Raw genomic sequence first — 26,546 nt, forward strand, 5'->3', positions numbered from 1 at the left:
GATAATCTACTGCCCATTGTGTTGCTTTTGTTCTACCATAAAGTTTTGGTTTCATTCGGAAATTACAATTTGTCAGGCTTGGGTGTGCATATGAAGCTTTCCATATTCAGATACGAGTTATCTAATTGGATATTAATGCTGAAAGGTTTTATATAAAATGATACAGTCTGAGAAACTTGCATGGAATTTGTGTTCTGCAATAGTGACCTAAAGTTTGTCAATATTTTGGCTGGAGTCCACAGATTTATTTACTGATGTTTAGTGCATAAAAGAATAATAATAGGTATCAGTTTGATATCTATATACTATTTTGTTTTGGGGTATGCAGGTAGTATTGTTGTTACTGCAGACTATTGGTAGTAGTTTCTATTTTTGTATGTAATAATATTAAAATTTATTCAAGCTAGGTTTACTGCACTGTCAAAGAGTTCATAAATTTTATGCTAGTGGGATGTCTGCCTTGAAATATCTGTTATTTTTGTTGCTGGCAACTTTATGCTCAGAGCATTGAACTTTCTCGTGTTGTAATATAGTCCAGTCAACAAAGGAAAATTAAGAGGAAAAAAATTGTTACTTTGAAGTATTTGTTCAGTTGTAGGAGGGAGTGCCGTGAGCAGCATACCTAAAAATACTGATTGGTGGAGTGTGAGCAGGGTAATGGGGGTGGGGAGAGGAGGGGGGGGGGGGGGTTCCAAACGTCACCTTCGATGGTTTTCTGGAATAACTCGAAAACTGTGGCTTCTAGCGAAAATGATCCTTAAACTATATTTCTTTTCTGGGACTAACAGTTTTCATGAGGCAGAGGATGCAAAAATCACAGATTACCGAAACTAGTATTTTAATAGAACAACTATTTAATACAACAAATATTAAATATTGAGGGATAAAATGCATTCTCAGTATGTAACGGAATGAGGAAGGGTGGGGGAGAGGGTAAAAGCATAAGGGAAGATAGGTCGCCAGATCGTGGTCGTGCATTACTCTCCTAAACAGCAAGCAGATCATCCCCACATTCTCTATCCCACTACATCACAAGAAGCAACTGTAGTGTGTGACAATGTTATACCTACCCTTCCGCAGTGTGCTTTATCAATCACTGGCAACACAGTGAGCCGACATGCTGTGGGGTTGTTCATGTCCACAAAATATGTCATCGCTACATGAAATACGGATATGAGTTACTAATAATATTAACACAACAAATCTGTGTGGACAGACTCTACGTAAATATCTGCACACTGTTCTACGCTACTAGAGGAAAAATTGATTCTTGTCATCCTGTATGGCAGCTGTAGCATTTTTGTGGGAAAAGCAGTTTTGCTCTTCACGAGTGCTCTCACTTCACAGTTTGTGGGCAGATTATACCTCCCCAGTATTTCCTGTCCAATTCTCTTACGTGAGTAGACAAAATAACTTCAGTGAGTTCATGTTTATATAATGGAGTTATTTTCAGTTTGAGTATTTAATTGCAATCGTTAATGTAATGTAAAAAAAGCTCAACAGCTGGAGCTGTCAGCTGTCTATCACACTGAAGAGACTGGTCAAAGTGTAACATGCTGTCAATATGTATGAAACAACGTTATTTTCATTGTCTCCACTATTAATGGCTTGAATACTTTTCACAGCGTGAAGGGTATCAAATGCTTCATCTCAGTCTCAGCGTTTCCAACATCTGAAGAGGCACAGAGGGTTAAACTGGCTCCCTCTGCAACGGAGTAGGTCACCTGGGTGTTCTGGAACTTAGATACTTCATCATATGTCAAGCAACACATTACAGCAGATTATTGTTCTAGGTTTTAACATGATCAGTTCTGTTCCATCAGACATATTCATGTCCACCTTGGAAGATACACTGTGACTGTGTGGTAAATGGCTGTACTCGTTGCAGCCCACTCTACAAGTGCCAGCAATTCCTGAATGGAGGATATGTATGTGGTTTACCAGTAACTAAATTAATGATGAGAGAAGTAACTTTCTGGCCAGTCGTTAATTCACCACCAATCGGCTACAACACCATTACATGGATTTACGACTTGCTGTCAATAATAGAGAGCAGCAAGGTGCCACATTTACCTACCCAGTCCCTTTCCCACCAACACTACATACATCACTGACACCATTACACTTAAAAAATCAAACACTTCACATCCATTTTTCATAGGAACATATTTTATATAAAAGCTCAGTTAACAACTTCTAATAAATGCTCACTTAAACTGAAAAAAATACCACTATATAAACATGGACTCAGTCAAGTTTTTGTGTGCATGCATAAAGGAAGTGGGAAGGAAACTCCGGGGAGGTGTAGTCGGTCTTTAAACTGAAAAATGAGCAGTGCTCATGGTGGGGAAGTTACCTTTCCTGGAAGAATGCTATAGCTGCCATACAAGATGGCTAACAGTCAATTTCCCATCTGGGATTGTAGAAAAATTTGCAGAGATTTATGTAGATTCTGTCCATATGCATTTCTTGTGTTAGTATTGTTAATAACTAATGTCTGTGTGCCGTATGGTGTTAACACACTTTATGAAAAATAAGTACCCCTACAGCATGTCTGCATACAGTATTAAAATGCATATACATATGAAAATGTTAACTTAGAATAATATCGGTCAGTGACTTGATTTGTGCTGGAAAAATAAGTAATCTGGTCCCTTCAACCCCCACAAACCCACCAACCGAAAATAACCATTGTAGAATGTAATTAGTATTACAGCAAGTTTGCTACCAGGAAAACATTTTTCTTGGCATTTTTTAAGGAAGTTAATATCGTATTTTACTTTCGGGTTTAGGAATGTTAGTCTGTGGACAGTCTAAAATCAAATTAATTAAGGGGTGACCTTTAGAAAATGGATGTCTTTCAAATGAATGATAGTGTGTTGATGCTTAAGGAAAAACTTTTAATTTATATGAAATCAAATGTTAACACATGCTGTGTGATTTACATGGTCATGTTGTCCAAGTAGCAGCCAGTCTCAAGAATACCATGTTGTGTTCAACTCTGTCAGAAGTTACTCGTAACATGGCCCAACAGACATTGCGCAATCAAATCTACCTCTCCTTTAAGGCCAGCTTCCAATTCCATTGAGCTTTGGTGTTTGTTGACATACACACACTCGCAGGTAGCCTCAAAATAAAATGTCACGATCGGAAGTTTGGTGTGTTGATTACCACAGCCTGTCGCTGAAATGACAAATGAAGTGTCCTGGGAAACTGTCCCTTACAACTGCCATGAATGCTTCTGCAGTGTATAATGTTGCACCACCCTATTGAAAATAAAAACTCTTGTGTTTATTCATTCACTCTGCAATTCTGGCAGAGAGAACATGTTCAGAATGTGCAGATAACATTTACAGTTCACGGTCACGGTTTCATTGTTATGAACTATGTAAGGCTCTTAAAGGTTCTACAAATGTTAGTTCCAGTTATTAACTGGCCAGTTTAAGTGAAAATGCCACTCACTGCTCATAAACACCATTTCATTTGGGTCATTTAAAGATCACTTGCATACAAACAGCAAAGTATTCTCATTGAGGGCATTCCCTATCTTTGGTCAGGTGGAATGGCATCATTTGATGTAAATGTAATTTGAAATCCATGTGTGACACTTCTATCACAGAATCATGGCTCATTTGTAGACAGAGTGCATGTCAGTGTGCATGTTGCCTCAGACTCCTGATGTTGCATCTCCCACAGTGGTGATATTTTCAGCTGTTGCCAAATTGGGACCAGGAAGCTTCCAAAGAATGTTTTATGTTATTTTAAAAGCTGGAACCGATTGTAGGATCATTTTGTGATTTGAAGATGTACAATTAAAAATAAGACACACTATCCTTTGTGTTGCAAAGACATAGTCAACATTTAGGACAAATACATCATATGCAAACACACAATGCTCTTTTTTCTGAATAGTGGATAGTCCCGAAGTGAGTGACACATGCTCCAGCCCTCTCCCACAACTTAGAGCAGTGTACCAGCCAGTCTAAAACTTTTGTTTCCTGTAAATCACCCTGTACTTGCCATGCTTTAATCTTTGGTTCCAAACAAGATTTGTCACAACACATCTGACTACTATGTAGCAGTAGCTGATGAAGCCCTCAGTGAGGATGTCATCATGTTCTGTGATACACGGTCCAGTTTGATGATGTCCTTTTGTTCTGACAAATAGGTTTCATTATGGCTTTGTGGAAGCAGATAAAGTTGCTGCAAAAATGATTCACAAGATGGATCATCTCAAAGGCAGGATGCAACTAATGCATTTGACAGGTGTTCTACGACAGGTCTGCCCATGAAGAGGATGCACTACACTACTTACAAAGATACCAGTGCTAAGGAAGAGGATTTGGAGTATATATCAGCAGTCAAAACTTGTTAGAGGAAAATTCACGGGAACAATTCAGTTTGGAACTGTGTATTTGTTCATTGTATCTTTCGCTGCTGAACTTTTTTCCTTTCTTTTTCTGCTGTATCTTCACAAAATTTGAATATAAAAAATATAATAGAAGAAACTTTAGCTTCAAAAACAAATTTTAGATTTCCAATACCTTAAAAGTACTCTACAGCATCCAAACTATGTTGACTCCCCATACTGTGGAACTTCTGATCAGTAAAGGGGGCACAGAAACAAAATGTTAAAAATTGTAGCTCAGCTTTAAAAAGTCATTCCATGTGGCTCAATTTTATTGTTGTAACTTTGAGCTTTAGTCATATGTTTACGTAGTATACGGTTGACAAACGTTTTTGAGATCTCTCATTTTATAATTAATCTCAAGGATGATTATAGTGAGCATGTAGTGTTAAGTTGTTAGTGTGTATGTCAGGGCAGAAGGTGCAGTGGTAGTTGTAACTGATACTGTTTGTAAGTACAGACAGTAGCACAACTATCACGTTGTTTGCAGGAGAACATACTTGAGTGCATTTTTTAAAATAGTTTTCTTTAATTTATATAAAAAACATCAGTTTCTCATTTTCTCAAGCTATAAAAATTTGCTCTTGTTCTTGTAGCATTTTCTGAGTTTTTGTTTGTATTATTTAGTATATTACAGAGAAGTGGGGGGACTGTTAGCATAGGGTGTCTTTGTGCATATACATTCATATAATCTCGAAGAGAAGTGCATCTCAACAACTTGCCTGATCATCTCATTTGCTGTAAAAAGGCCACAGAAGATCAGAAAGGCCACTGAAATAATGGAAACCCCTGTCAAACAGTAAATGTAATAATAATGACAAACTCTTACAGTCATAGATATCAGTGAGCAATGGGCAACAAAACTTGAGTTACACACCTTGTGCTGTAATAAACAAAACACTCCAAGGAGCAGGAAGTGCTGATAGTTTTTAGATGTCTCCAATAAATGTCTTAGCAGCATTTTCCCAGCAGTAACTTCTACCAGATCACGCTGTGAGAACCAGTATAAATTGTAATCATATACTTCCAGCTTGAAGCATTAAATCTGTCCCCCCCTCCCCCTCCATTTTTTTCAAGATTAAAAGCACCCTTGACATCGGGTTGCAATGATACCACTCATGAGATCACAAGAGGAAGCCTGCCTGGGACTGTAGCCAAAGCATTGCTTGCTTGATTCATAGAAGGCTCATATACTTCTCTGTAGTATCTGTTCACACACCAACTACTTTTGTACTAGAACTTGCGTAAAATATATTAACCAAATGCTATGAATGCAAAAAATATTTAAGTAAAATACCCAGTTTTAAAACCTGTTTTTCTCTAGAAATACTTTTTCCCCCCTTTTCTACCAATGTTGCAAAACATTTTGAAATATTCTGAAACGAGTGCTGATTTACATTTGTACCATGGCTACAGATGTATTGAAAAAGTACATATAAGAGACAATGATTGTGCACATTTATTGCCACCCACGAAGAATGGAATTGAAAACTGCTTTTGATCCATCTTGTTTCCTCATGGGTGTTTTTTTTTTTCTAAGAAGTTGGCATCTGTTGAAGACTGAGCAATTTGTGTCGTGCTGAAACTTAGTGCATAAAAAAAAGTAATATTTCTGACAGCGGTCTGAAGCAATTTAATAGGCTGATGAAAACTTAGAGAAATGTGCACACAAGAAGAAAACGGCAATGTTGCTGCATAGGCATTGTAGCCTTACATCTGAATATAGCAGTCTAGTACTGCGATAGTTCTGAAAACAAAGTTGCATGTGTGATACTGGAGTGATAGCTACCATCAGTAACAAAACACAAGGTTAGCTCATTGCATTATTTTTGTACATCTAACTAAATATGACTTCGTTATTGTACACACAGGGTATTTGTCTATTTATTGTAGTGAAGTAAAATTTTGACAGAAGTATACCTCATTGGCATTTGTGTACATTGCATGTTAATGACTATAATTTCAGCTGTTTATATTTCAGTGGTGAAATAACCAGAGTAAGGTTAAGGTCAATTATTTTATTTTTATTTTAAAAATTCTATTCTGTGAATAGCACACAGTGAGGAGTGTTAGTAGTAATTGAACAGAACAAAGCACACCAGGTCCACCAATTCCTGCCAGCTTCCAAGGCCACGACACCAGTCAACTTTCAGAAGGGTGAACAAGATGCAAATGAGCAGCAGCTGAACTAAGTCGCATCACATCTGTTAGGGAACATTCTGGTCTTACTTCTGATTTGGAAACCTACTTAAATAGGGACATCTGTGTATAAATGATCATTGTGAATGTTTCACAAACTAATGAGGCATATGTATAGGACATATCATGATTGTCAACTTACTCAGAGTGATCTGATGTACTGCAACATTTTGAATTATCTAACTCATTTCTGGTTTGAAGTTAAAGCTGCTTTTTATAATCTTCTCAATTAATTTTGTTGTTGTGATTTTGTATTAATGTCAGTTGTTTGCATCCAAATAAAGGAAGAATGTTACTGGAATTGTATGACTACCTCCTTGTGTTCCTTTTTACCCACTATATATCCATAGTGTTCCTGAGTAACAGAGTTTATGAATGTTGAAGATAACCCCAATTTCACTGGGAGATACTTATTTGCATGATGTCACTACAAACTTTCACAAAAGTATAAACTGTATAACCATAACATACAGTCACTCAATATATTAATTTCAGCAGGTGGCAGTCTACCAATCTTATTTATGCTTTTAGGATTGCAGCAGCAGTTGGTATTCACTTCCAAGAAAAATATTTACACTACCACTTTTCAGTTAGTTCCTCAACACTCATACAAAATGCAGTGTGATTCCTACATGAGTTTTGATCTGCAACTGGGCTGTCAATTTCTGTGCATCCATCAGTAGCTACACATTTGACACTAGAAACATTTACATCTACATGAATACTTTGCTTGAAATGGCTCTCTTTTTTTAAAAAAAAAAATAAATGCACAGAGTACAATATAGCTAGGACTGTGCTTGTGAGCAGACACAAGAAGAATTGACTGTCGTCTGTAAACACCTGGAAGCCACATTTGTCATGGTCAACATGCTTCTGTCTGTCTGCTCAAAGCTGCAGTGACATCAGGGTGTGAGTAATGAGACTTGTGACATTTTTGGCACTGTCAGAATCCCATGGTGACTTGGTTGTCACTACGTATTCAGATTGGCAACATCTGACTGGTTCTTCCTCACTCAAGAGTGAGTGGCAGACGGTGGTGTGTTCGTATGTACTGGGCGAAAGAGGGAATGTGTCACACTGCTGGCTCCTTACGCATTAGAAAGAGGTGCAAGGTGTTACCCAGTGCTGATAATACTTCTGACAAGGGAACCTCCTCATCGCACCCCCCTCAGATTTAGTTATAAGTTGGCACAGTGGATAGGCCTTGAAAACCTGAACACAGATCAATCGTGGAAACAGGAAGAAGTTGTGTGGAACTATGAAAAAAATAAGCAAAATATACACACTGAGTAGTTCATGCGCAAGATATGCAACATCAAGGAGGATGTGAGCGCAGGAGCGCCGTGGTCCTGTGCTTAGCAAGAGAATCTGTGGAACGAGAGGTCCTTGGTTCAAGTCTTCCCTCTAGTGAAAAATTTACTTTCTTTATTTTCGCAAAGTTATGATCTGTCCGTTAGTTCATTGACGTCTCTGTTCACTGTAATAAGTTTACTGTCTGCGTTTTGCGACCGCACCGCAAAACCGTGCGATTAGTAGATGAAAGGACGTGCCTCTCCAATGGGAACCGAAAACATTTGATCGCAGGGTCATAGGTCAACCGATTCCTCCACGGGAAAACACGTCTGATATATTCTATACGACACTAGTGACCGCATGTGCGTCACATGACAGGAATATGATGTCAACCCACCTAACCTGTACACTTGGCGAATGGGTAAAAAGATTCTTCTACCTTGCCCGATTTAGGTTTTCTTGTGGATGTGATAATCACTCCCAAAAAAGTGATGAAAACATAAGAATTTGTCACATAAACTGCAACAAATGAATGCAACAGTTTCACAGTCGCACAGTTTTCCCTGTGCTCTGTCAAAAGATATGTTTTTAACGTTTTCAAATTTTTACTTGTGTAGACTGTCAAATCCTGCATATGTCCAATCAAATCTGAACATGTCCTGGAATTTTGGAGAGCGAAGTTGATTATGTGTGAGTGCCTGAACTTTGATAATTGACACACGATCACGTAAACAATACTGGTCTGTGTACCTGTGCAGCTTCGCAAAATCATTGAATGTTTTCACAAAGTATTTCACTTGCCGAAAACCAAACACATCTAACGGGTGCACAAGAGGTGTACAACCTGGAGGAATGGTAATCACATCTACTCCCACACTAAAATTGTCTGAAAATAAAAAAAATTAAATACTCGTGGGAAGACTTGAACCAAGGACCTCTCATTCCGCAGCTGCTCACGCTTACCACAGGACCGACGGCGCTTATGCACTCACGTTTTCCTTGATGTTGCCTATCTTACGCATGGACTACTTGGTTTGTATATTTTGCTTATTTTTTTCATAGTTCCACACAACTTCTTCCTGTTTTCTCAATTGATCTGTGTTCAGTTTTTCAAGGCCTATCCACTGTGCCAACTTATAACTAACTCTGATGGGGGTGTGATGGGGAGGTTCCCTTGTGAGCCAGCATGGGATGCCTGTCCTGTTGGGCCAGTGGCATATTTTCCTGCCCAGTCTGGACAAGTACAGAGGGCAGGTATGCTAGTCATGGGGAGCTCTAACATTAGGCGGGTGATGGAGCCCCTCAGGGAAATAGGGAAGTAGCATACAGGGCTGGAAACAATGCCAGTGTGTGCTTGGTATGTTTGCCTGGGGTTGTCACCCCTGACGTGGGGCAGGCTCTGCCAGTGGCTATTGAACGCACTGGTTGCAACTGGCTGCAAATAGTGGCACATATTGGCACGAGTGACACTTGCTGCTAGGGTTCTGAGGCCATCCTTGGCTTCCTTCGGTAGATGGCTGATTTGGTGAAGGCAATTAGCTTTGCATTTGGGGTGCAGACTAAGTTCATTATTTGTAGCATCTTACCCAGGGTCGACCCTTGTGTCTGGTTTGGAACAGAGTGGAAAGTCTAAACCATAGGCTCAGTTGACTCTGTGACAGTACTGGAAGTGAATTTCTCGACCTTCACTATCGAGTGGAGAATTGTAGGGTTTCTTTTAATAGTTTAGTCATGCATTACACGCAGGAAGGGGCTACTAGGGCAGGATCAGGATGCATGTAGGAAATGAGACTCCTGGCACAGAGAAGATATGTGTTCTTGTATCTGCCAGAAACTTGTACACTTTGACATCCCTTTGCTAAAAGGCTACACTTTCCATGGAAAGCACACTTTCAGCGATGAGAGAGTAAATATGATGTGGCTTTCTTTATAAATGATTAATACTATTCCTTACCTTTGTGTCAACTAAGGTACAGACATTAATTGCAGCCATGCATGTTCAAAAGAAAGTGGTGGTGTGCTCACTTTACCTGCCCCTTTTTGGCACTCAGCAATGAGGCTCTGTGTTATCACACAGATCCATTGCCTGTTCCTTCTCCGAGGGAATTTTAATCCTTATCATGTACTGTGGGGCTTCACTACAACCTGGTCCTTGAGCTATGCTATCAAGAGCCTCTTTTAGTCAGAGTATCTGTGTCTTTTGAAGCTGAAGCAGAGTGCACACTTCAGACCAGCTGTTGGGTCTCTGCCACTGACATCTTGATATGCTCTTGCGTCCTCAGCAACATTGCTTAATGGGGGAGAATCACTGGAGTGCAACTCATTGACTATATCCCTGTTTAGATACATTACATCAATGGAGCAGTACGTGAAAGAAACCCAGCAAAATGGGTATGCAGCAAAGTCAGCTGGATACATCAAGCATGAATAAATGGGTCACTTTACAGATATGATCTGTCAGGCTACTGATACATAGATTCCAAGGACTTCAGGACTACTATGGAAATGTCTTCTCATTTGGTGGAATCAGAAATGCCCTCTGCATTTGGACTGGAATGTAGTTTTGAATAAGTTTGAAAGATGGAAGTAAGATTAGTGTTTGAATGTCCCATTCACAAGAAGGTCATTTGAGATGGAACACAAGTTGTATCAGGGAAGGAAATCAACTGTGTCCTTTACATAGTAACCATACCAGAATTCACTTGAAGCAGTGTAGGAAAACATTAATCTGAATGGTCAGACATGGATTTGACCTCTATTTCTCCCATTGTGCTCAGTTGCACAGATTGTAATACTGACCAGCTTCAATGAACATGCAGCCTTTCAAGTACAAAGAGCTAAAAGTCATCAAAATATTCAGAAGAGAAATAAGAGATGATGGTAAGAATTCCATAACTTTATGCTGTAAATCTGTTTATCTGCCAAAGCAGATAAGTGTGTAACAGAGGGCAGACAGGTATATAATGAGAGATTACAGGAGAACAACTAGTGTTACAGAAATTAAGAAATTTAAACAGGAAAGTCTTGCACAGAGAAAGATAAGAGCATCACTTGTGGGAATTTGCCAAGGAAACTTGGATGAGGATGCCTGGGAGGACACATGACTGGTCACTAATGGGAGTATGTAAGGGAAGGAAAAACTGTCAGTACAAAATAGGTGTGAAATCATGGAACAACAATGGAGATAAATTCTCTACTAATGGAATATGTAAGGGAAGAAAAAACTGTAAGTACAAAATAAGTGTGAAATCATGGAACAACAACGGCATAAACAAGTAGAACAATTTACCAGGAGATATTCTCAGTCCATTCCCAGAAAGCATCGTTATATTTACATACACTGTTCAACAGTGGCAAAACACTGGACAATAGTGAAGGGGTTAATTTAGTTTTATAGTAAATTATTGTCTAATAGAGATATAATGTGATTATATGATGTAAAGTAGTGATGTTTACCAGTAGGGTTCAGATTTCATGTAACTATATATTCTGTTCCTTTATATGTAGTTACAAGAAAAACTAAAATGTCAACAAATTACACCAAAAGGGCCATTATTTCAAAGTTTTAAATTAAATGTTTTGGGATAAAACACATATTTCACATTATACTACATAATTTTACATATTTTAATACTACTGCAAAATAATTCTACATTTTCAGTACATAGCAAGAAAGGAACAACAATTTTAAGTTTTATTATTGTGTTTCTCATACTGTCATCGATTCAATTACACTCAAAGCTAAATTTCACAAGTTTGATCTGGACAACAATGAGTTGGTTAAATGCTCTCCTTTCTTGTTCCCAAACACTTTACAATGTGTAACAGTCAGTTGCATTTTAGTTAACCATGGCACCGATTGCATCTTTGTTGTAATCAGAGCTGAAAAAGTTGGTTTCTATTGACAGTGCTGTAATCACTGATGGTGAAATAGTCTTCTGCCAAACTTGTGATAAACATACGGGATGTAGGATGAAATCTCAAACTGACCAAGATTTTTGAATCAGTCTGCATATTAGGAATAAACAACAGATTTCTTCAAAGAAACAGTCTCTTCTTACACAGTTGCAGGGACAGCCTACATCATTTAACAGTGAATTTTACAAAAAACCATGTTTTGTATTGCTTGTGGGAAACATGCCCTGGAACAAACTTCAAATACCTGAATTTAAGCATTTCTTACAGAAATACTGAAGTCGCAAAATTCCCAACAAGTCCACTCTCAGGAAAGATTACACAGATTCTTGCTGTGTGGGCATATTTAAAAAAAAAATCAGGGCTGACATTGGCAAATCACTTATATGGATTTCTGCTGATGAGATGACGGATGCTGTAGGCCATTTCATTGCTAATCTAACTATGTGTAAGTTTGACTCTGAGGCTGCATCTAAATCATATTTAATTTATTGTAAACCATTGGAGGCAACAAATAGTTTAACAGCTGATAGATTCATCAATGACGGACTTAAGTCATTTTGGCCAAATGGTGTAAAAGGAGAGAGGGTACTACTGATGTACACAGATGCAGCTCCAGACATGTTGCTTAACGTATTTTATCCAAACTTAGTGCATGTTACATGTGCGGTTCATGCATTGCAATGAGTGGTAGAGAGAGACACCAATTCCCAGAAGTAAGTGCACTGATAACAGCAGCAAAGAAGATTTCCTCAGAATGTCTTTATCGTGTGCAACACTACAATCAGCAGCTACATGATATACCTCTGCCTCTGGAGCCAGTGATAGCAAGGTGGGCAACATGGACTGAAGCTGTGATTTTCTACAGTAAGTACTCTGAAGCTGTGAAGTCAGTGATGTAGAACTTTCCTTCTGATCTTGCAGTGTCTGTGAGTAAATGCTTGTCAGCATTCAACAGTTCTAAAGTGCTCATTTCAGTTTTGTACATTGCAAATCACTTCAGCTGCCTTCCTGACAGTATCAAGAAACTGGAGACTTCAAGTATGCCTCCACAAGAGACTGTGGGAATAATGGAAGATGCAGTTTGGAAGGTCAGCGTAGTACTAGGTGAAGTGGGTGGTGTAGTTTCCAGTAAACTGCAGTCGGTGCTGAATAAGAACTCAGGATATTCAAGTCTTGTTATTTTATTTCACTTATTTAATGATGAAATTGTAGAATCCACTGAGAATATTATTCCTAGCACAATCTGTTTCTAAAAATATTCACCGCTTACTTCTTGCAAAACATATTGTCAGGCAGGACACTGTGCATAGCAACAAAACATTTGGAAAGGTATATTATAATTAACTGTGCATCCCGTTCCAGTGTGACTTGAATTGGAGACACTTGTACTTCATTACTTTGTAGCAGAAGTGAACTGATTAAGATTTAACATAAATATTTGAGTAGCTTTCCTGTGAACTTATATTTTGTGAAAAAAAAAATTGTGGATTTTACATATGATTGTTTCATTACATAATTATTTATGTATTACAGCACTTCTGGTTGCATATTTATGTACATATTTCATAATTTGATATTACATAACATTCAGGCTCTGTTTACCAGCAACCATATTTGTGAGCAAATGAAGAAAAAAAGACGCCACAAAGGAATAATCCAAATGGGGCAGAAATTTATAGATGTGATGTACTTTTACAGATAAACAAATGATTACAGTTTCAGAAAAATTGGACGATATATTCAAGAGAAAGAGCTTCACAAGTGGAACAAGTCAATAATGCACTGGTCCACATCTGGCCCATGTACAAGCAATTATATCGGCTTGGAATTGGTGGGTAGAGTTGTTAGATGTCCTCCTGAGATTTACTGTGCCAAATTCTGTACAACTGGCGAGACAGATCATCAGAATCCCAGGCTGGTTGCAGGACCCTGCCCATAATGTTCCAAACATTCTCAATTGGGTCGGATATGGTGACCTTGCTGGCCAAGGTAGGGTTTGGCAAGAACAAAGACAAGCAGTAGAAACTCTCGCCACATGCAGACAGGCATTATCTTCCTGAAATGTAAGCCCAGGATGGTTTGCTATGAAGGGCAATGAAACAGGGTGTAGAATATCGTTGATGTACCACTGTGCTGTAAGGGTGCTGTGGATGAAAATCAAAGGGGTCCTAGCAGGAAATGAAAATGTCACTCTGGACCGTTACTCCTGGTTGTTGAGCCTTATGGCAGGCAACAGTCAGGTTGGTATCCCACCACTGCTCGGGACATCTCCAGACACTTCTTCGCTGGTCATCAGGGTTCAATTCGAAGTGGGGGGTTCATCACTAAAGACAATTCTACTCCATTCAGCAGGATTCCAGGCCAAATACAAGTCTGGAAACACACCAGACAGCAGTAGGATACCAACCGGACTGTTGTGTGTCATTCGGCCAGACACCAAGGAGTAGTGGTCAGAGGTGCCGTTTCATCATATAGCAGAGCCCATTTGGTTGTCATTCACAGCACCCTTAGAGAACAGTAGGTTGTCGACAATATTGTACACCCCGTTTTGTTGCCCTTCATGGCAAGCCATCCTGGGCTTACATTTCAGCAAGATAATGCCCGTCTGCACGTGACGAGAGTTTCTATTGCTTGCCTTTGTGTTTGCCAAACCTTCCCTTGACCAGCAAGGTTGCCAGATTTCACTGTGCTCACCACAGAGAATAGCAGTTGCCACTGACAGACTAATTGAAACATTGCTACTTCTGACCCTTCTGGGTCATAGTGGGAACTACCACATTACAAATAATGGATGGTTTGACAAATGTAACTTCATGCTGGATGAGTCAGAACTTCCCAGTTAAGTGGCACAACTTTTGTACTATCATACATTTAAGCAAGGAGGAATGGTAGTACATATGTCGTACCACCTACCCTGAAAGACTTACCAGGACATATTCAATGAAATAGGATGCGTTTTACTAATGGCTGTTATAGTGACCACATGAAATTTGGCTACAATGCTTGTAATTTGAAATATAACAGCTTCCCAGAAGCTATAGCTATAAATTAAATACTGGAGTAGCTAAACCAAATTCATTAAAAAAAATTTAACAGTAAACATTTGTATAACTTGTCTACATAATCACCATTCGGATGTAAGCATTTACCACATCCCTTAAAGAGTCAACAAATTACCTATTCATAAAATTCTGCCACCGTACATTTCAATAAACTAATGACTTTCAAAACTGTGTGTCCTCCCATATTCCACACACAGTGGACTCTGTGAGGGAAGTGTCTAGATGTCTTATGAACAGTGCAATGGTTGCAACAAGGAACAGCAGGTGTATGAGCAATCCTGTGTAGATTAGCAAAAAGAAAACTTGTATGCCTAAAAGTATGACAACAATGTCCAGCACACCAGCCTCAAGTAACTTCATGATGAAGATGTGAAAATTTGAGCACAAAGGAAAAGCAGATACAAACTGAATGGATGTGTTGTGTGTGCCAGGTACCTCTCTGTTTAGGAAAAAACTGCTTCCAAGACTACCACACTAGTGGAAGTGTCAGATGTGGCAGGTTCTGCATTCCTGCAAAAACAAATATTGCATACATTACTTCCACATGACTTGAAGAGCGGCATAATGTCTATTAATGTTCTTAGTCTAATGTAACTGTATAACATTTCACTAGTTATTTATAAAATTTTTCAACAACTAAATGACTTGTGCGGTAATGGTTGAAGTTTATCTCATATCCCTGTGCATAAAAGAATTAATCATCTGATTAGGAAAGCAGATCAAGTAAAGCTAAAAGAGCTAAGTCACTTCATTTGCACTTTTTTAAAGACCATGTATATCATATTTTTAGAGCAGTGTTAATCCTTCTGTCCAACATGGAAGAGGCCTGCTAATGCTGTATCGCAATAGTGATGGGAACAACAGAATTCAGTCAGTTATTGAAAACAGCTGACTTATTCAGCTGTAGTTTTATGTGTCAGCTGTGCCATTCTTTTGAGTGAAACCAGGTCGGTGGAAGCAACTGAATGAAAACAGTCAGTTCAGCTGGTTGTAGTTTTACGTAGCAGTTGGACTGTTATTCATACATTTCTTTTGGTTGAAACCAGTGTGTGCAAGCAACTGAGTGAAAACAGTTAACACATTTTGCTGCAGTTTTGCATACTGTCTGAATTACTCATTCTTCCATTTCAAGTGATACCATTCTAATTTTCCTGTCAGTTGGACCATGTGTTACTTGTTTCAACTGAAACCATTCTTTAGTGTTTTAGTTGATAGAACCATGTATTCATTCTTCTGAGTGAAATTATGCCGTAGTGCATTCATTAGTTGAACTAAAGCAGTGGTATACAACTGGGGTATATATATCCCCAGGGAAAAGCCCTTCCTATGGGGTACACCAAAGTTCATATAAGCATCATATGAGGTGTGTTCAAAAAGTAAGGTGACTTTTAATGTTTTTATGAAAAAATGTTTATTTATTCATCAATATTCATGTTGTTCCCTTCAAAGTAATCTCCCCGCCCCCCTCCCCAGATACAATACACTTGTGCCAACTCTTCTTCCAATCCTCGAAGCACTTCTCATAAGCATTTTTTGGTACAGGCTTGAGTACTTCCAGTGATGCAGTTTTTATTTCCTCAATTGTTGAAAATCTTCATCCTTTCATAGGTTTCTTCAGTTTTGGGAACAGGAAAAAGACGCAAGGGGCCAAATCCGGTGAATATGATGGCTGAGGCATGACTGCGTGTTGTTTTTGGCCAAAAAATCTCTCACAAGCAACGATGAATGAGCAGGTACATTGTTGTGATGCAAAAGCCATGAATTGTTTTTCCACAATTCTGGACATTTTTTGCGTATTGCTTCTCGAAAATGGTGCATAATTTGACCAAGTGACCTTGAGGCAAAGATTCATAATGCACTACACCACGGTAATTGAAAAAAAAAAAAAAAAAAACAGTTAGCAAAACTTTGACATTTGATCGAACTTGGCGTGGTTTTTTTTGGTCTTGGCTCTCCGGGATGCTTCCATTGGGACGTTTGGACTTTGGTTTCAATGACATAACCACAAACCCATGTTTCATCACCAGTTATGACCTTTTTGAGCAAATCAGGATTGTCATTGACGACATTAGAAAGCTCCTGAGTGATCCTCATGCGACGGTTCTACTGATCAAAATTGAGAAGTTTAGGAATAAACTTTGCTGACACATGTCACATGCCCAAAAATCCGAAAAAAATGCATGACACCAGCTGACCGATATGCCAACATCTTCAGCAACTTCTCTTATGGTAATTTGATGATTTTCCAAAACATTTTTCTTCACAGCTTCGATGTTATCATCTGTTGTTAATGTGCTGGAGTGCCCAGTGCGAGGTTCATCATTGGCATCTTCTTGGCCATCTGGGAAGAGCTTGTACCACTTGTAGACTTTTTTGTTTTACTTAGAGCAGACTCACCATATGCCGCTGTCAACATTTAATAGAGGACTTGATTCCATTTTTCACACAAAATTTATGCAAATTCTTTGCTTCATTTTTTTGTAATAATCGAAAATCACTGAGCACACTAAAAAACATCTAACCTTTTTATCTGTCAAAAACAAATGAAGTATGCTGTACACTTGAAACTGTGAACATATGTTTGGGACATGTGTACCAACATAACAAAAAAAAAAAGATTCGATAATTGAATGTAAGTTTCCTGCACAACTTGAAAAGTCACTTTACTTTTTGAACAGCCCTTGTACATATTGATTTGATTATGTTATGAGTTGACTAATTTTTCTTTTCGTAATTTAAAAGTGATTAATATATTGCTGTGGATTAATTTGTTCTTAACACATAACTGATTAAGCTTATGTATTGTTGGGGGATAAAAATGTTAAGTTCCCTAGGGGTATGTGAAGAAGAAAGGAACATAAACAAATTTTAGTGACTATTTGCATTTTGTTTGACTGAAAAGATGTGATGATGGCCACTGAACAAAAACCATTTGCATGTAACTCCTAAACACTTATCCAACAATTTATTTGTGTGGAAGGCAATTATATTGCACAGAAAATTGCACTACTGGCTATGTATGTGCAACTCATACCCATGCGCACAAACCTGTTTACATTTTACAGTATTGAGGAGTAGCATGTGTAGTATTTCACAGGCATAAAGAAGTACTATTCATATTCACACACTAACACTTTAGTTTCACAGTTTAAATTATTGTTGTTGTCTGTACTCTGTTATTGCCTGCAGTCACTGTTGTTGGTGTTGCAGTATTGACTTTTTATTGAGGGATGCAAACCAGCATGAAAAGGGAGAGAGAGCTTCAATAAATTTAAATATGAAAAATAATTGTTCATTTATTTAAACATAAATTTATAATGTATCACCAGTTATAAACCTATTAAAGCCACTGGTTGTGAGAAGTGTGTGTTCATTGTAAATTTTGTGGTTGCTGTGAGGCTGGTAACATAAAGCCGGTTGCACAGAGATTATATTGATTTCAGTTTTTATTATGTTGGCACATATTTTACAATTATGTAAGTGAAGTGTCATCTTAATCTTTAGAATAGATTGATTTGTACAACCTTTGGTGGTAATCCTGTTGTGCATGTCTCATTCAAATGGGTAAATCAGAGTACCTTGTCATCATAATTTGAATTCCAGAATGAGATTTTCACTCTGCAGCGGAGTGTGCGCTGATATGAAACTTCCTGGCAGATTAAAACTGTGTGCCGACCGAGACTCGAACTCGGGACCTTTGCCTTTCGCGGGCAAGTGCTCTACCAACTGAGCTACCGAAGCACGACTCACGTCCGGCACTCACAGCTTTACTTCCGCCAGTACCTCGTCTCCTACCTTCCAAACTTTACAGAAGCTCTTCTGCGAAACTTGCAGAACTAGCACTCCTGAAAGAAAGGATATTGCGGAGACATGGCTTAGCCATGAATTGTTTTGGGCAGTTGATAATCAATAGAAATTATTTCAGAGTTAGAGAAAGCTCTTGAAGTGTCGGCCCCTTTGTTTTGAACAGTTACAAAATATGCACCTGAATTCCAATGTGACTACATTTCTCTTAAAGATTTCTTTTTCCAAAGCTGTTTCACAGAGGAAGACTGCACTGTAGTTCCTTCTCTAGATTGTCGCACAGATGACAAAATTGTAGATATCAAAATAGACGACAGAGGGATAGAGAAACAATTAAAATCACTCAAAAGAGGAAAGGCCGGTGGGCCTGATGGGATACCAGTTCGATTTTACACAGAGTACGCGAAGGAACTTGCCCCCCTTCTTGCAGCGGTGTACCATAGGTCTCTAGAAGAGTGCAGCGTTCCAAAGGATTGGAAAAGGGCACAGGTCATCCCCGTTTTCAAGAAGGGACATCAAACAAATGTGCAGAACTATAGACCTGTATCTCTAATGTCAATCAGTTGTAGAATTTTGAAACACATATTATGTTCGAGTATAGTGACTTTTCTGGAGACTACAAATCTACTCTGTAGGAATCAGCATGGGTTTCGAAAAAGACAATCATGTGAAACCCAGCTCGCACTATTCGTCCACGAGACTCAGAGGGCCATAGACACGAGTTCCCAGGTAGATGCTGTGTTTCTTGACTTCCACAAGGCGTTCGATACAGTTCCCCACAGTCATTTAATGAACAAAGAAAGAGCATATGGACTATCAGACCAGTTGTGTGATTGGATTGAAGAGTTCCTAGATAACAGAATGCAGCATGTCATTCTCAATGGAGAGAAGTCTTCCGAAGTAAGAGTGATTTCAGGTGTGCCGCAGGGGAGTGTCGTAGGACCATTGCTGTTCATAATATACATAAATGACCTTGTGGATGACATCGGAAGTTCACTGAGGCTTTTTGTGGATGATGCTGTGGTATATCGAGAGGTTGTAACAATGGAAAATTGTACTGAAATGCAGGAGTATCTGCAGCGAATTGACGCATGGTGCAGGGAATGGCAATTGAACCTCAATGTAGACAAGTGTAATGTGCTGCAAATACATAGAAAGAAAGATCCCTTATCATTTAGCTACAATATAACAGGTCAGCAGCTGGAAGCAGTTAATTCCATAAATTATCTGGGAGTACTCATTAGGAGTGATTTAAAATGGAATGATCATATGAAGTTGATCGTCAGTAAAGCAGACGCTAGACTGAGATTCGGAAGAATCCTAAGGAAATGCAATCCAAAAACAAAGGAAGTAGGTTACAGTACGCTTGTTCGCCCACTGCTTGAATACTCCTCTGCAGTGTGGGATCCATACCAGATAGGGTTGATAGAAGAGATAGAGAAGATCCAATGGAGAGCAGCTCGCTTCGTTACGGGATCATTTAGTAATCGCGAAAGCATTACGGAGATGATAGATAAACTCCAGTGGGAGTCTCTGCAGGAGAGACGCTCAGTAGCTCGGTATCGAGAACATACCTCCACTGAGGAGTCAAGCAGTATATTGCTCCCTCCTACGTATATCTCGCGAAGAGACCATGAGGATAAAATCAGAGAGATAAGAGCCCACACAGGGGCATACCAACAATCCTTCTTTCCACGAACAATACGAGACTGGAATAGATGGGAGAACCGATAGAGGTACTCAAGGTACCCTACGCCACACACCGTCAGGTGGCTTGTAGAGTGTGGATGTAGATGTAGATGTAGATTTATATGAAGACCATCCCAAATGAGCAATCACATGTACAAACACCAAGAAGCTGCACAGTTTGATATTGGACAATTGACAGTTCAATACCCGCTGGTGTGTCATACTATTTCTCATTCATGAATGGAACTCATCATAAACTGTCTATAAGCAGTTAGTACTCTTGAAATTTGCTTTGAGCATCACTTAGTGATAAAGTTTTGGAGAGGAAGATATAGTGATGTTCATATCTGGTTTTTAAATCAGTCTGCCATATTATTTCGAATTATCATTGCAGCTGTGTTATTTACATGCCTGTGGGTCTAAACACTGCAACAGCTGCTCCATGTTTTTCTCTGATTGAATTAAGATCTGACTGCTCATTTGATTTACTATGAGGTTTGCACAATCACATCTGATTTTGAGGACATTAGTGCAGTTGAGATGTGACTGTCACGACATTTACATACTCTGACCCCTAGACTGCTTGATAAGCCATACAATGTATTTATGTGCCAGAAGAGTGAGTCCAAACCACCTCTCCTAACAAAGGTAGGGAAAGGAGCAGAGGCGAATTATTGGGATAGCATATGCTACAAGCCGCATGCTGGCAGGAATCCCGTTCAGCAGTCTTCTGTTTTTTTGGAACAAAATTAACAGCTACCAGTTTTGAATTGAAAATAATTACATTGTTTAGGACTAAGTGAGCATGACTGTGCACTGTTTTGGAAGATCTGGAAATAATATGTCAGGAACATGTATTTTTTAATGGTTGAAGAGTACATTCAACATAAATATGTTTCATTAAACTACATCTTTCATATTACAAATTGGCTCTAGAATTTTTGTACATGTTCTGTTTCACTGTGGTCTGCTGTGCATTGTTATGAACTTGCACCACAGTATTATGGTAAGAAATCATTTGCTTTACATACCTGTAGTTAAAAAGAAGCTCACGTAAAATTCTATGTTGATATGCACTCAGATCAAACACTGCAGACTATTCAGAAAAATCGTCTGACAATCAGGATCTTCCAACACTCTGACTGCTATTTATTTCAGTCAAGATTATTTATAATGTAGCTCACTTAACACTGTTTTTGCAGTCAAATTTTATGTTACTGTAATTAATTTTGAGTTCAGCCACAGTGTGCCCTTACAGCATGTTTATCTACCACACTTTAAACCATTTCTGTGCGGTTTTCCAGCATGCTTTAACATTTAACCCATTCAGATATGCAAGTGTGCTTATTCTCTCCTGCTGAATGTTGCAGTGTTAAGTTTCCAACTTACACCATTGAGCACAACATAGATTATTCTCTCCTAACTGGTGTGTCATAACATTTTAATGTGTGATACAGAGCTATGAAGAGTCTCATATTATTCTATCCAGAGTTTTAAAAATTACTGCTGTATAATTCAACATATTTTACATTTTAATGAGAGTAATACTCTGAAAAGCCAAAAAAACTTATACATGTGCTTAATATCGTGTAGGGCTGCCCACGAGCGCACAGAAGTGCCACAACACAATGTGGCATGGACTTGACTAATGTATGATGTAGTCCTGGAGGGAATTGACACCATGAATCCTGCAGGGCTGTCCATAAATCCGCAAGAGTATGAGCGGGTGGAGATCACTTCTCAGCAGCATGTAAGAAGGCATCCCAGATATACTCAACAATGTTCATGTCTGGGGAGTTTGGTGGCCAGCAGAAGTGTTTAAACTCAGAAGAGTGTTCCTGGTGCCAATATGAAGCAATTCTGGTTGTGTGGGGTGTCGCATTGTCCTGCTGGAATTGCCCAAGTTAGTAGGAATGCGCATTGGACATGAGCGAATGCAGATCAGACAAGATGTATATGTACATGTCACCTGTCAGAGTCATATCTAGATGTATCAGGGGTCCCATATCACTCCAACTGCATATGCTCCACACCATTACAGAGCCTCCACATGTGGAACAGTCCCTTGCTGACATGCAGGGTCTATGGATTCATGAGGTTGTCTATATACCCATACACGTCCATCCGTTCAATACAATTTGAAGTGAGACTCATCTGACCAGGCAACATGTTTCCAGTCATCAACAGTCCAATGTCTGTGTTGATGGACCCAGGCGAGGCGTAAATTTTTGCGTTGTGCAGTCATCAAGGGTATACTAGTTGGCCTTTGGCTCTGAAAGCCCATATCAATGATGTTTCATTGAATGGTTCGCAGACTGACACCTGTTGATAGCTCAGCACTGAAATCTGCAGCAATTTGCAGAAGGGTTGCACTTCTGTCGTGTTGAATGATTCTCTTCAGTCGTCATTGGCCCTGTTCTTGGCTATGGCTCTGAGCACTATGGGACTTAACATCTAAGGTCATCAGTCCCCAGGCCCCGTTCTTGCAAGATCTTTTTCCAGCCACAGCAATATTGGAGATTTGATGTTTTACCAGATTCCTGATATTCATGGCACACTCATAAAATGGTCATACAGGAAAATCCCCACTTCATTGCTACCTCTGGGATGCTGTGCGCCGACTATAACACGATGTTCGAACTCACTCAAATCTTGATAACCTGCCATTGTAGCAGCAGTAACCAATCTAACAACTGTGCCAGACACTTGGTGTCTTATATAGGTGCTGCTGACTGCAGTGCTGTATTCTGCCTGTTTACATATCTCTGTATTTGAATACACATGCCTGTACCAGTTTCTTTGGCACTTCACTGTAATTGATAATAATTTTGGCAAATCAGCACCTGAAGTTGTGGGCAACTTCCAGTTCTGTTTGGTGGTGATTTGAACCAGGGTAGAAGTCTGAAGTAGTGCTTCTCATTTTGTGAAAATATAAATAGTAGCATGCTGATCATGTGCTTAGTTTTGGTGTATACATATAAGAAATAGGTAGTGGTCCAAAAATTTTATTTCAGTTTGGTGATGAAGAGACTTACTATTTGTAAATCATGATTCCTTTTATTTCTATGTGAGTGGAGCTAATAAAAGTCAACTGTGACAGGTATTTTAGTTTCTCAAGTGATGCTAATTTTGTTGCTGTGATAATGTTTCAAAAATCAGGGTGCATGCATCTGATAGTACTTACACTAGTGAAATAAAATTTTATTAGATGCTGCCTTAAATATTATATGGAGGCAAAATGATACATTTGAAAAAAATATGAGAATGTATTGATGAATAAGGACCCTTCGGTCCCAATGCTATGGGCCCCAGGTGATTTTAAAACAGCTCTGGGAAGGAGGGATCATTCTGCTTGGTACCAGGACATATGAATGAAATTGACTGATGAACATTTAAGCATGTTTGCAATGAATGTACTGTTCTCTTGTATGTCCTAATCTCACTGTGGAGTTACAAGACCATGAGCTGATTGGAGCAAGAATGCTTGGAAGGCAGACACGATGTTCTACAGTCAGTGAAATCCACCACACATCTGTGGCACACGTCACTCGAGCCACCTGGATGGAAAGAAATGTTTCTCAGTCAGCTTGCAACACTGCAAAGAATCAATTGTGCAGCCATGGCTTCCTTCTTATGGGAACACACACCATCTTCTTGTGCTTGTGATGTGCACATTTCAGTATGCCACATTTTAATGAAGTGTGTTCCATTTTCTGACAAGATGGAAGCTTCCGTATTACCTGCTATTTTGTATTAGTGAGACAAATGTAATGTGTTTGCATTTTAGAAGTCTCTGAATTGGCAGAACTCCATCATTAACTTTCAGAGAGAAGATTTTGATAATTTGTAAGTGATCAGCCAGTCACAGTGTATTATATATTACTTTGGAATATTGTTCTACTGAACTTATTATGACTGATGATTTGAAACTGTAAATGTGACCATTTGAAAACTGTTGGCTGAAGTGGCCTATGTATGAAGCATACTTCAGTGTCAACATTTCCAACACTAGGTAAACAGTGAGAGAAAGCAAAGACGAACAACAGTAAACCATTGTCAGCTTTATCTGAAAAGCACTAAACAGAGGAAATAAGAAGAGATATTTGATGGCTCTGTATTTTGAATGATGTACTGCATTTGCATTCGGTAAATTTATACTGATGACATTATAGATTATGCCACATTAAGGTGATAAGTGTTTTCTTTTCTACAAAGCTATGTAAAAGGAGTGCGAAAATGGACAATACAATAGTTCTTGTGTTATTTTAATTGATTCACATCTCAGGAATACCAATTATATTTTATGTACAGTATATACAGTATTATTTCTTCTGTTGATAAGCAGTGAATGGCAGGTATCACATGCAATGAACTGAACTGATGACATTATAGATTATGCCACATTAAGGTGATAAGTGTTTTCTTTTCTACAAAGCTATGTAAAAGGAGTGCGAAAATGGACGATACAATAGTTCTTGTGTTGTTTTAATCGATTCACATCTCAGGAATACCAATTATATTTTCTGTACAGTATATACAGTATTATTTCTTCTGTTGATAAGCAGTGAATGGCAGGTATCATATGCAATGAACTGAATCAACTGCATCTTCTTTATAGAGCTACATGAACTAGCTACCAAAATTTGAGCTGTTAGTGTGGCAGATGCTTCATGACTAGAGACCTCATGTCTTCCAACTTATAATGCAAAGAGAAAATTAATAAATGTAGTGAAATTAAAAAATTTCGGATGTACACATTAATAACTTCAACAGGTGAATATTATTGAAAAAGGGCTTGAAAGACGCGGGATTTCTAAAATCTGTGAAGTTTTTTCATAATGAAAAACTACTCATATAGGCTATTACCTTCAGTTCAGTAAACAACAAGTAATTGGGGAATTGTACAATTACAGTGCATTTGTATAGTACACTTGCTTGCCTACAGCAAAATCCTGTTACAAACAGACATAACTTCAATACATGTAAAGTAGGGTTGGGAGCATGAGGACCTCTGCAATCAGCAAAACATAAGAACACAATCAGTGGTGCAGTAGATAATTATATAATGAAACAATTCTCTGTGAATACAGTAAATTTGGATGCATTTGACTTTAGATGTAGCTATTGAGTCTAAACCCAATTGGATAATGTCAGCACTAGATATACAGGGTGAACATTAATAAAACCAACAAGCTGCAGGACTGGATTCCTGACTGGAAATGGAAGAAAAAAGGCCCTATGAACATATGTCTGGAAATGGACGGTGTGTGTGTGTGCAATGACAACAAATCATCCCGGAACACAGTACAGAACTGCATTGCATCCACATCACAACAGATGTTCAAAGTGACCTCTGTGGGATTGCAGGTGACAGGGATAGTAGCAGTTGTCAAGCAGGATACACATAATCGTACTTTGGCTTACCCATTTTGGCAGGTCACTTGCCTGGAGCTTGTACCAGGGTTTTTCTCAATATCCTGTAGAACCCGGTTCTGCAAATCTGGTGCACGCACAGTCTGCCACCTCCCTGCATGTTCATCTGTCTGGAAGGATCCATGATCACACAAACATTCAAATAGGGCTTGAAACATTGTTTGACGTGGTTGGTGTCTGTAAGGATACTTGTTTCGGTGTGGGTGTGCAGTCTCTCGACCCTTTCCATCTGCTTGGCTGTACACAGACACCATCTCGGCTTGTTTCCAACATGAATACTGGACCATTCTGCTGCTTATGGTATACTGCGTCAATCACACAGCTAGTGAAGAACACATGGCATATGGTGAGAAGAACTGTCATCCATCAGTGCCATCTACCATGCCAATGATGCATTTCCAGACACATGTTCATAGGACCTCTCCTTCTCCATTTCCAGTCAGTAATACATCCCTGCAGTTTGTCAGTTTTATTAATGGTCCCCCTATACATGAACATCACATTGTTATGTTATGTTAACGGGAACCTAGAAATGATGGAGAGGCTTTGTCCCCGCTGCAGCCGCAGTGGTCCGCAACCCCACAACGACTACCGCAGTCCACTTCACCCCTGCATCGCCCCACACCGAACCCAGGGTTATTGTGCGGTTCGGCCCCATATGGACCCCCCAGGGAATGTCTCACACCAAACGAGTGTAACCCCTATGTTTGCGTGGTAGAGTAATGGTGGTGTATGCGTAC

The 26,546-nt window shown here is 39.0% G+C and overlaps 1 protein-coding gene and 1 non-coding gene across 4 annotated transcripts in view; one reads left to right on the plus strand and one right to left on the minus strand.

Moving 5' to 3' along the window:
* LOC124555524 (zinc finger protein 84-like) overlaps window positions 1-26,546 on the plus strand; it is a 299,284-nt gene that overhangs the window by 46,056 nt on the left and 226,682 nt on the right. The window contains exon 5 of one of the 3 annotated variants that reach the window (XM_047129478.1): window positions 6,462-6,908. The exons of the other annotated variants lie outside the window; for them this stretch is intronic. Within the exon in view, the coding sequence (XP_046985434.1) occupies window positions 6,462-6,491 (30 nt within the window). The 3' untranslated portion in view covers window positions 6,492-6,908. Of the gene's footprint in view, window positions 1-6,461; window positions 6,909-26,546 lie in introns of those variants that run through there. 3 annotated transcript variants of the gene reach the window in all.
* Window positions 18,548-18,623, minus strand: Trnas-cga. Its single transcript has one exon. It is a non-coding gene; the product is annotated as a tRNA-Ser (tRNA).

This window comes from Schistocerca americana, chromosome X (genome assembly GCF_021461395.2).
Source record: "Schistocerca americana isolate TAMUIC-IGC-003095 chromosome X, iqSchAmer2.1, whole genome shotgun sequence".
Lineage (NCBI taxonomy): Eukaryota > Metazoa > Arthropoda > Insecta > Orthoptera > Acrididae > Schistocerca > Schistocerca americana.